Source organism: Ictalurus furcatus, chromosome 23 (genome assembly GCF_023375685.1).
Source record: "Ictalurus furcatus strain D&B chromosome 23, Billie_1.0, whole genome shotgun sequence".
Taxonomy (NCBI): domain Eukaryota; kingdom Metazoa; phylum Chordata; class Actinopteri; order Siluriformes; family Ictaluridae; genus Ictalurus; species Ictalurus furcatus.
This window is the reverse complement of record NC_071277.1, coordinates 20,131,486-20,143,222: the sequence shown is the minus strand read 5'-3', so window position 1 is coordinate 20,143,222 and position 11,737 is coordinate 20,131,486. Positions and strand designations below refer to the sequence as shown.

The window sequence follows — 11,737 nt, the reverse complement described above, 5'->3', positions numbered from 1 at the left end:
CCTCGTTTTTATAGCATCAAATAACTAACTAAAATCAAACTTATTTAAAAAAACAAACATTTGAACTTACATCAGCGTGATAAAAACTTTTTTTTTTAATTTAAGTGTAATTTGATTGTTTAGTTTGTCTCAAGTCCCATTACATTACATTGAGAGGGCGGGGTTTATTACCTATACTGCATCCAGCCACCTGGGGGCGATCGAATAGTGATGGGAAGTTCGGATCATTTTACTGACTCGAATCCTTGAACCTCGTTCAGCAAAATGAACGAATCTTTTTTCGAGTCATTTCATTCATTTCAGCAGAATATAATTAAAATGTTACATGTTAAATTCCCCCAACACATCTAGTACTTAAGCAAACGTTGATCACATTTGGAATAAAAAATAAACTATAGGCGAATGCAGCCAAGGCCAAATTATGAGCAACAGAAATGATTCATTAATAGCTTAGCTAGTCTTCAGGCTATGCAGTCTGTTAGTTCACCTCACCTCCTGATCCAAGTTTGTTCTTTTGTCACGTCACATGTGTCACGTCTGTTCACCGGAAACAGAAATGATTAGTTCACCTATCCAGTCTTCGGGTTCGAGTCGTTCGTTCATCAGTGGGGCTGTGACGTGATGAACAAACGACTCGAACCCCAAGACTCGAGAGGTGAACGAATCATTTCTGTTTCCGGTACAGAACCCATAGGGATGATTCAGCGCATGCGCGGCCACCACAAAATGAACGAATCACTCTCTGAGACAACTCGTTGTTCCCGAGTCTCATTAAAGATTTGTTCAAAATGAACGAATCGTTCATGAACACATCACTACCGTCCAGGGAGCATCCCAGGACAGAGCCAGCCTTCTTTATCAGTTTGTTGAGCGTCCTTGCTTCTCCGTCTCTAATGCTGCCTCCCCAGCATCCTGGCATGAAGAGGACAGCACTCGCAATAACAGACTAGCAGCAGGTCTCCACCATCTTCCTGCAAACATTAAAGGACTACTAAATATCGGAATTCTGCACTTTTACTGATAGATATGAATTATTTTATGACGTGTAGTCTGTTCTACATGTCTCTTGATGAAGCAAAATAAAGATAAAAATGTTTCTGCTCTTATTAAACTACAGTAGTAGTTGCGCAGGAACAAGTCAAGTCTGCAGGTTTTCTATCTTTTCTCTGTGCTGTGTGAATGTACCACAGCACCTGGTTAAACTGTGATATTTATGATCATATCGGATATATACCGATCACTTTAATAATATCTTCAGTAGACAATCTTTAAGATTCTGCACAACGTCTAGGTCACTGTTGAAATCGAAGCAAAACTATGATATGAATCATGTTTAACGCCTTTGTACGAACGGACAGATTTTACTTGTGTCATCTTTTCCATTAAAGCGTGTGTTCAGATGACAGTCTGATGGATTTGATCTAAAGTAGATCATCAGGTTTTACACAAATCTGTGGAGTCCATGCCAGCTCGAGTGCGCACTGTCATTAAAGCACAAGAAGGACACAATGAATACTAAGAAATTCTGAAATTTATAAAAAAAAAACTTTACTTGTCACTCAAGTGTGTGTGTGTGTGTGTGTGTGTGTGTGTGTGTGTGTGTGTGTGTGTGGTCTCTCTCCAGCTTCCTGTCATCGTGGTTTGGCACTTTTGTGGTGTTTCTGTTTGTACCAATGATGGGTACTTTTTTTTTTTTCTATGAACAGCTTTTGGTTCTTCCATATCATGACCAAGTCAGTAAACTCAGTATATAAACACACCCAACACTGAGAGTGAGGTTCTTCCTGAAGAAGAGATGAAGATTCTGCACTTGTCTGTGATTCTGCTCACGCTGTCCGGTATGAAACATCCTCTCACTCTTACACACTATTATTGTTCAGAGTTTTAACTGTTTTCTGATTGATGTAGCCGTGTGTACGCTCAGTTACTGGATTATACACTTACACAAACACATCATACTGTCTAAAGTCAGTGAACTATTAATTACAGTCTGAGAAAACATTACTAATAATAATTTCTAAAATTTTAAGTAAGAAACAGAACACAGCATTAGTAATTAACTTGCTCAGGTTACATCTGGTTTTTGGTCCGTCCTTTGCACATATAGAACCAAGAATTTCCATTCATCCGGTATACAGCATATAAATAAATGAAGGTATATCTATATATGTTTGTTTATGTTCTTCCAACGCTCTTTTTCTTCAACACACACACACAATTCTATTTTAAATGATTCTTTTAGTTTAGTGCAAGATTTTACTGTCATCAAAAAGACCTTCCAAAAGAAGCAAAAGATGACAAATATGACTTTGACCCATCACAGGACTGGGATACGCTGCTTCATCTTGAACCCAGGTTGTATATCATATAAATAGAACAGACAGACTTTCAAGGAGAGGTGTGACTTACAGTTCTCCATATAGTCCGAGATTCAGGATTTTCAATTCATTTTAATCAGAGGAACTAGTAACGTGCTACTTGAGTATTCTCATTGGATACTCCATTACTCTTACTCAAGACATTATTAACATCATTAGTTTTACTGTTATTTGATTTATTATTTTTATAAGTAGTTTTACTTAATTTTTGGATAATCTACCCACCTCTGACTACAAGGTGTGTATGTGTATATATATATATATATATATATACATTTTACACATTCTTGTTGTTCAATAGAATTAGAACTTAAGTCCTAAGAACTGAATAGTAATGCTCAATATTGCTCACAGTTCCACTTTTAGGGTCAATTTATAACGGGAAGGGTTCAAGTCTTATTTTTTAGGGGGTACATAGATAAGTATAGTGTGCACGCAGAACATCTCAGGTTTGAGAGTTCTCTTATTTTTAATACTGGGCAAGAAAGTGCATTTTTAAAAAAGAATCCCCTCATTTTTTGGTTGAATATTTCTGGTGGGGGACCAGATACGAACTTGAAATTTTGATTTTGTGCCTGTCCACTCTTGTTCCAGACTCTGGGACCTTGATTTCCAAATAAAATGCAAAATTTACTTTCATCTTCCCCGTGATTGTGGTTGTGTGTACTGAACCAGACTGAGAGATTAAAGCCTCAGGAAACCTTTGCAGGTGTTTTGAGTTAATGAGCTGATTAGAGCTCTTCTCAGGTCAACATTTCTGTATCATGAATTCTTTATTAAAATATTTTGAGATACGGGATTTTATAATTTCCATGAGCTCTAAGCCGTAATCATCGAGATTAAAACAAAAAAACGCTCGAAATATTTCATTTCCTGTGTAGTGAATCTAGAATATATATGAAAGTTCCACTTTTTGAATTAAATTATGGGGGGAAACACTTTTCCATGATATACCTTGATTGATTTTAAGATGCACCTCTATATATATATATATATATATATATATATATATATATATATATATGTGTGTGTGTGTGTGTGTTTGTGTGTGTGTGTGTGTGTGTGTGTGTGTGTGTGTGTAGAAAGAGAGAGAGAGAGAGAGAGAGAGAGAGAGAGAGAGAACAATATAATCAATCTCTGTTAATCTCCATTTATTTCTCTACACAGGTGTTCTCACACAGGTCAGTAAATGGGGTGTGAAATATCCGGATAATCCGATCTGTGCTGTGAGAGGATTCAGTGTCTCCATTCCCTGTAGTTATTATTATCCAACATCAAATCCCAATATTCAGGTGACACAAATGCTTTGGTGCTCATTGAACTCAAACACAGAATGGTGTCATGACCCCCCGTATGTTTATAACAGCGCATTAATCACCACATCAGACTTTGAGTACGCTGGAGACGACAAATCAAACTGCACTTTGTTAATCCACAATGTAAAGATCAGCTATTCTGGAACATACAGATTCAGATTTATAACTGATAATCCCAGTGAAAGATACACAGGTGGTCCTGGAGTGCTTCTACAAGTTGCAGGTAAATATTAATGATTAAAATAATAATCCAAATTATTCCTTATCTTCATAATTTACTTTCCTCCCTTATAGAAATACATTAAATAATTTTGTGGACATCTTTCTCTTTGTGAACCATGAAAGTAAATTTAATTTAATTTTTAAAAATGTCATTTAGTTGATGTTTATTATTCAATAACTAGATTTCTATCTGTGTGAGAAATCCTGATTGACTGACGTGGAGTCTTTCCTGCTCTCTGAAAAAGATTTAAAGGTGTCACTAATCAGGCTCAGTGGAATCGGAACCCTTAAACAAGGAGACTCGTTAAATCTGACGTGTGATGTGGACTGCACACAAAGTTCCTCACAGTTTGTGTGGTCTAAGAACAACGAGCGCTTACCTGAATCAGGACCCGTTCTTCACTTTCCTGCTGTAACCGTGAGGGATTCTGGGAGTTACACCTGCACTTGGAAAACCAGCATGACGTCAGGATCTGAAATGATCAGCCTTCACGTCGAGGGTGGGTCCATCTGCTCACGTCACACTGCTCAAGGAGAAATAGATCACGATGTGCATGTACAGTACACTCCTACAGAGACTGGTTTGTGTTCAGTTAAATATTCACGTTAAATTCTCGTTTCTTTTTTTTTGCAGGTGAAATTTTTAATTCATGGCTGTTATGGATCACTCCTTTGGTGACAGCTGGACTCATTCTGTTGGTTGTGATTTACATCAGGAGGTATAACTCAGAATATTTTCATACATTACAATTCATTAAAAGTCTTTTTTTTTTTTTTTTTTTTTTTAAATAACATTGTTATCAATGGGTATTTTGTGTCTCTTAAATGAGTTTGTGTGTGATTGCAGGTGCGTCCACACTGAGCAGCTGAAGAACGAAGATCCAGACATCTACACCACAGTACAGTACAATACATTCACCATGAACTGATCACACTTTCACACCTCAGTTCCAGATTTCTGCATGTGAATTTCCCCTGAGAACAGAAAGCAAAAAGACATGAGCTTGTTATTTCTCTATAGCAATCTCAAAAATAATGTGTGTTGCTAGTCATTTCCTCACCCGTTTCTCTTTTTCTTGTTCTCTTTTTCTCTCCCAAACCCCCCCCCCCCCCCCCGCTAATAAGACAGAGATCTTTTATCAGACGGAACTCATTCATCAGATAAGGAAAGCTCTTCTCAAGCAGCAGGATATGCAATTGATGCAAAGATGTTAAAAAATAACCTCAAGCGCATGTTTCTGACACATTAAATGTCCTCACTTTAATGATTACTAGCAGCAGTAATGTTACTGATTTTTACAGACTCAGGAACTTTCCGTGAAGAACACAGGTGTTCCTTGTACAATGAAATCCTTAGTTTGCATGTTTTTTTATGCATGCTGCAGTAGAAAAAAATATTAATTAAAATAAGAATAGTGTTTAAAGAATTGTGAAAGGTACAAGTAGGAATTGTTAAAACTATGTTAATTATTAAAATATCCGTGGTGGTAAATAAAAATCTATACAGTAAATGTATTCTCATTTTTCAGATTTACATGAGGTGTTGTGCAACTTAACGTATTGTATATCTGCAATATTAATGCGAACTTGCTGTAGTCATTATGCTCATTGTTAAATGAATGTTTGCCTGCTACGGCTTGACTTTCACGTGAATAAAGTTTTTATTGTTACTAACCAGTGTTTTCACTGACCAACTTAATTGTATTTTGTCAATATAAACATATTTAGAATTTGATGCCTTCAACACACTCAAAGAAAGTTGGGACAGAGGCATGTTTAGCACTGTGTTACATCAGCCTTCCTTTTAATTACACGTTTTAATCGTTTGGGAACTGAGGATAATAATGGTTGTAACTTCGCAAGTGGGATTTTTGCCCATTCTTGCTTGACACAAGACTTTAGCTACTTAACAGTCTATGGACGCCGTTGTCTGATTCTCCTCTTCATGATCCGCCATAGGAGAGACAGAAAAAAAAAAGATCAAAACACAAAAAGCCACTATGAACACGTGGTAATGTACCTGAACTAGAAAACAAAACATGAAACAATACATAAACGACAGGAGAGCATAACGTGACCACATAAGACAATCAAATCAAGTCAAGGAGTGCAGTGCAAACTGTGACTATACAACGTGTATATATACACACGCACAAGTACCTAGAGTTTTTTTACCCTGTTCTCTTAAGTGTTCAATAAAAAAAGAACAATGTCGCCATCTAGTGGTGGAAACCTGAAGCTCCGTACAGTACACAATATTGTGGGAACAGAATATATAGATTTATTTCCTGTTGTTTTTCCCCCTTCAAACAGCTGTATTTATTTATATTTATATTTTATTATCAGCTTTAAATAATGCATTTTTGATTCCTATATTAGCTTTCGATTAAAAGGTGTTATAGTAGATGTTTGTTACTTTTACAAATAACCTGGAAGATCTGTAAAACATGGTAAAATATAAGGGTTTAAGGCATGGCCTCAGGACCAGTACATTAAGAGGCTGAGAAAACCTGTTTGGAAAACTGATTTCCAGGCTGGAATACTTCCTGTCAGTCATTTTATACACACTCCACAGACCACTGGAGATCCTGAGGTGGAGTGTCACAAACATTGGTGGGAATCATTCAAATGTCAAACCCACCCAACTGTTACACTTACTGCACCTTTAATGATGAAATGATTTAACTACATTTACCTCAGAATTTTTGATGCAACTGTAGGTTCAAGAAGAGAATCTTGCCTTTGCAAAACTATACATTTATTCTTCTAGGTTTGAGGAACTGTGCACTGGCGTTGGTGTTTGATGACTTGTTATAAACTGGTCATACGAAGGCATTTACACTTGTCCATGTGCGAGTTCATAACCATGCAGTGAACTCAATCCCCCGACCTCAGTATACAGGAAACCTGGGCAAAATGTGTGAGCCACATGTAACACTCACGTGACACGTTATCAGCTTTACATACATGATCACACAAGACCCTAGATTTCTAGCATACAGATTAGCTTCTACTGATTTATTGTTGATAAAGTGATATGTCCCATGATACAGCCATTGTTTAAGAAACAAATGTTTAAAGGGAACCCTGACTATGAAGACTTGTATGGTTTATTAGATTAACGCTGACATCCGCTATATAAATCTGCTATACAAAAACACGTTAGATATCAGGGGGTTTTTTAAATATATTTTTATTTATGTTATTTTTACATCATCGACTCAGGGTGCACTGCGCATGTCACGTAATGGCGCCCTCTGTATGTTAAACTATGTATTCAATATTAAGTCTTTTTAAAGTAATGAACATATTTCATATGTTTCTAACAACGTATTTTAATAGGAGAGGGCAATTATTGCGTGTTAAGGCATACATGTCTTCAGAGTCGGGGTTCCTTTTAAGGTTTTCATGCAGAATCCCACAATCCATTTTTTAAAAAAAGCAGAACTACTAATATTTACTATTTTCTATATACAATAAACAAAACAAAAGCTCGTACCTAAAAAAATAAACATTTTAACTTAAAGATACAGTGGATTTTTGTGTTTTAGGAAAGCATTTACATTAATGGTTACAGAGCATCAAACGGTATCATTCTTTAGGGAGAAAAGGCGGCATAATCTTCACTGTGTTAGTGTGGGTTTCTTCAAGGTTCTCCAGTTTCCTCCCACCTTCTGAAAAGCATGCCAGTAGGTAGACTGGCTATGTTAAATTGCTCCTAGGTGTGAATGAGTGTGTGAAAGAGTGTGTGAAAGAGTGTGTGAATGAGTGTGTACACGGTGCCCTGCAATGGACTGCCGTCAGATCCAGGGTGAATTTATTCCAGCTTTGCTCCCAGTATTCCCAGGATAGACTCTGGATCCACCAGGAGCCTGACCAGGATAAAGCACTTACTGAAAGTCTGTTTCCCAAAACAACACAATTATTAAAGGAAAAAATTAGCTTGAGTGATTATTAAAACAGATTCAGTTGTAAAGGCAATCTCCTATCCAAGTGTACGTTTAAAGCAAACAGCTGGACACTTTATATGACATTAATAAGCCCTAAAATGACACACATTTTATTTTAACGTCCCACAGGGGGAATATTTACAGGCCTCACGGTGTCTAGTTGAATGAGATGTACAAATGTGATCAGGTGTTTTTGACAGTGCTGTAGATAACACTGTCGTCCTCCTCCTGTCGTTCAGTGTGGACACGTCTGAAACCCAAGCCACAGGACACACACGTGTTAATTGTTATGAAGTGTTAAATATCATATTTAACAGCATTGTGACTTGTGAACTTTTACAATTCTCCATTCATCTGAATCCAATCTATCACAGTTTTCCGTAACATCTTATGCTGAATCATATGTGTTAGGTGATTAGTATGTGACTGCACTAGCTCGTACCCTTGCTCAAGTTTCTTGTCTTTGACAAACACAGTCGCATAAGTCACTTCCTCCGTGTGCAACGTTTCATCATCCAGTTGAGGAACGATGTTTAGCTGTGGCTTTGTCGGTTTATCATGTGTGTTTTCTCCAACCTGCTAAAATAAGAAGTACAATTATCACCACCGCTTCTAAAGTGTTCCTGTGTTCACGCTCACGTTATCGCTGTGCTAGGACTCGGAAAACCCTAAACTGTCCAGTGCTGGGTTTGTGATTTCTTTTTAAAGGTCATACCTGTGCTTTCTCTGCACCTTTCCCACTGTTTTCTTCTTGAGCTTCTACTCTCTTCCTAACGGAAGCCGAAACACACAGTTTACAGGTACGGCTTTTAGAATATACAGTGTCCTGTCCACCGTGGCAGCTTTTTCCCAAATGGAATGTAGAGTTGGGGTTAAAAATATTTTGATTTTTCCATCATAGCAATTCTATTAAATATCGAAGTACATCAAATCACCAATAATTTTATCTCAGTTTAGTCACGTATGTTAAGTCTCACCTCCTGTGGTTAATTACAGCTGCCACAATCACCAAAATCACAACAACAATCACCAGAACAATGATCCAGATGTGCCACTGAGCAAAATCTTCAAAAAAGAAAAGAAGTCAACAGTATGTAACTAAACACGTCACTTTCTACAGGAGTGTAAGAGCTCGTCATGATACATTTTTCTTTAGAAATCATTCGAGACAGTCTGATATTTAAACTTCAGGAGTGTTGTGAGCAGATGGACCCACCTCTTTCAGGGTTTTCACCTGTTAAAAGAAAAGAACAATATTGAATTTACATGTGAATATTTAACTTTATTTCCTTCAGTAATCATTCGAGACATTCAGGAGTGTCGTGAGCAGATGGACCCACCCTCGACGAGAAGGCTGATCGTTTCAGATCCTGACGTCCTGTTGGTTTTCCAAGTGCAGGTGTAATTCCCAGAATCCCTCATGGTTACAGCAGGAAAGTGAAGAACGGGTCCTGATGTATTTAAGCGCTCGTTGTTCTTAGACCACACAAACTGTGAGGAACTTTGTGTGCAGTTCACATCACACGTCAGATTTAACGAGTCTCCTTGTTTAAGGGTTCCGTTTCCACTGAGCCTGATTAGTGACACCTTTAAATCTTTTTCAGAGAGCAGGAAAGACTCCACGTCAGTCGATCAGGATTTCTCACACAGATAGAAATCTAGTTATTGAATAATAAACATCAACTAAATGAGATTTCATTATAAAATTAAAGCTGGACTTGAATTTACTGTCACGGTTCATGAAGAGAAAGATGTGCACAAAATTATTACATTTATTTCTATAAGTGAAGAAAGTAAATTATGCAGATAATGACTTATTTGTATCTTTATTTTAATCATTAAAATTTACCTGCAACTTGTAGAATCGCTCCAGGTACACCTGTCCATCTTCCACTGGGCACATCAGTTATAAATCTGAATCTGTACTCTCCAGAATAACTGAACTGTACATTGTGGATTAACAAAGTGCAGTTTGATTTGTCGTCTCCAGCGTACTCAAAGTCTGATGTGGTGTTTAATGTGCTGTTATAAACATACGGGGGGTTTATACACACGTCTCTGTTTGAGTTCATTGAGCACCAAAGCATTTGTGTCACCTGAATATTGGGATTTGATGTTGGATAATAAAAATAACTACAGGGAATGGAGACACTGAATCCTCTCACAGCACAGATCTGATTATCCGGATAGTTCACACCATATTTACTGACCTGAGTGAGAACACCTGCAAAACATGTGATGAAAAATCAACTGAAGTTTTATTTATTTATTTATTTTAATCAAATATCTCTTTAAACTCAATCTCTTGTCAGTGAAAATCTCCTTTTAATCCTCCAACACAAAACTAAGGGTCTTTGACATTGTGCATCAGTTAGTGTGTGTTAGGTGTTCATGTAGTCGCTGTTTTAATGAGGCAGAAGATTAACGCTCATTGGACAACAGGCTTTTAAGATTTTAATTCAAGAGTCAGGGAACTAAAAAAGGTCTCTTTAGCCTGTCATGGTACAGTAAAATCAATTAGCTGTTTATTATTAGGCTTAGAGTTCAAATCCCTGTGAATGAGTGTTAGAACATGTGCATTAATATAAACCTCTCATTACAGCCTGTCATCATGTACGTAATATAGTGAGTGTGACGTGTACACACTTCCGGTCTGTCGTCCCCTATCACCCGATAAATCATATCTGCTATGTTATATAATTATACAGTACACAATGTACAGTTATTTTTTACATTATTTGTGTAACATAATGCATGATTCTGCACTCAGTGGAAAATTCAGAAGTATCTGAGAGGTGGTGGATTTCAGGTTTGAACCCCACTAAAATATTTTATATCAGTTCCAAGTGCTTATTCATACACCACACAGGTACACTGATGATATTTAAAGTTTTGAAATGTCACAACACCACAATAATTCTTATCGCATCTTCATTAACGAAGCTTAAGTCAAGTTCTTGATCAGAAACGAATGAAGAGTTAATTATTATTTTAAAGTACTTAATAAAGTATTAAATAACTGAACGTACACACTGCAACATTAATCAGCAAAAAGTTAAAACCCAAGAGTGAAATATTGTTCATACCAGTCAGCGTGAGCGTGAACAAGTACAGCGTCTTCATCGTTTCTTCACCAAGAACTGCGCACAGCAGCTTTGTTTCTGTGTACAGACTTAGCTCATTGATTTGGTAACTACAAGTGAGAACTGAAAGAAGTTCCTCAAAAAAAAAAAAAAGTGATTACAACACTTTTGGGGATGTAGCTGGAGGCATCATGCACAATTTTTAAGTGGCACATGGACTCCATTACAACTATTTAATTTAATATAAGTATCATTATAAAGCCAGTGGAGAATCTACTCTGGTCCCTCAGTGCTCTGTTTGCTAACATTGGGCTAAATCTTTCTGCTAGTACTTGGTATCTGAGACCGTCATGCTCATTTTTACAACAATATTTAGTTTTGTTGTTTTAAACCACTGTAAGGTTAAAAGAGCTACAGTAGGTTTGTAGATTGTTCCAAGATGGAGCTATTCATTACTGAATGGAGTGCATTAGCGGAAGTGGCGACACGGAACGGCCGATTTCGCAAATGAATCACTTCATTTCTGTGTTTGGATTTATATATATATATATATTCCTTTCAGCAAATAAGACATCTGATTAAATATGCATATATGTACATATTTAATAAAACCATGTTCTTCATACATGACTGGTCAAAAGTTTGTGGACACTCAACTGAATTGTTTCTCATGATGTTAAAAACCTTTTGATCTGAAGGTGTGTGATTAATTTGTGAAATCGGTGTTGAAGACAAAAATATAATCATGCTGACGTGTTAATTCTTTCATTAGAAAACTAACAAAAAAA

General features: G+C 36.8%; 2 protein-coding genes across 3 annotated transcripts; one reads left to right on the top strand and one right to left on the bottom strand.

The window, feature by feature from the left end:
- The first annotated feature begins 1,609 nt into the window (after positions 1 to 1,609).
- On the top strand, positions 1,610 to 5,590 carry LOC128599550 (uncharacterized). The gene is made up of 5 exons (XM_053611259.1): positions 1,610 to 1,838; positions 3,546 to 3,917; positions 4,162 to 4,416; positions 4,551 to 4,635; positions 4,764 to 5,590. The coding sequence occupies exons 1-5, from the start codon at positions 1,796 to 1,798 to the stop codon at positions 4,843 to 4,845; spliced, it is 837 nt and encodes a 278-aa protein (XP_053467234.1). The 5' UTR covers positions 1,610 to 1,795; the 3' UTR covers positions 4,846 to 5,590.
- An 11-nt stretch (positions 5,591 to 5,601) lies between these two features.
- Positions 5,602 to 11,324, bottom strand: LOC128599548 (uncharacterized). 2 transcript variants are annotated; one of them, XM_053611254.1, is made up of 9 exons: positions 10,953 to 11,324; positions 9,716 to 10,090; positions 9,207 to 9,461; positions 9,083 to 9,100; positions 8,844 to 8,931; positions 8,582 to 8,636; positions 8,309 to 8,445; positions 8,018 to 8,116; positions 5,602 to 7,817 (listed from the first exon to the last, which is right to left on the bottom strand). In XM_053611254.1, the coding sequence occupies exons 1-8, from the start codon at positions 10,987 to 10,989 to the stop codon at positions 8,050 to 8,052; spliced, it is 1,032 nt and encodes a 343-aa protein (XP_053467229.1). In that variant the 5' UTR covers positions 10,990 to 11,324; the 3' UTR covers positions 5,602 to 7,817; positions 8,018 to 8,049. The 2 variants fall into 2 exon arrangements, with proteins under 2 accessions (XP_053467229.1, XP_053467228.1); XM_053611253.1 differs by having other exon boundaries at positions 5,602 to 8,116.
- Positions 11,325 to 11,737: the final 413 nt, after the last annotated feature.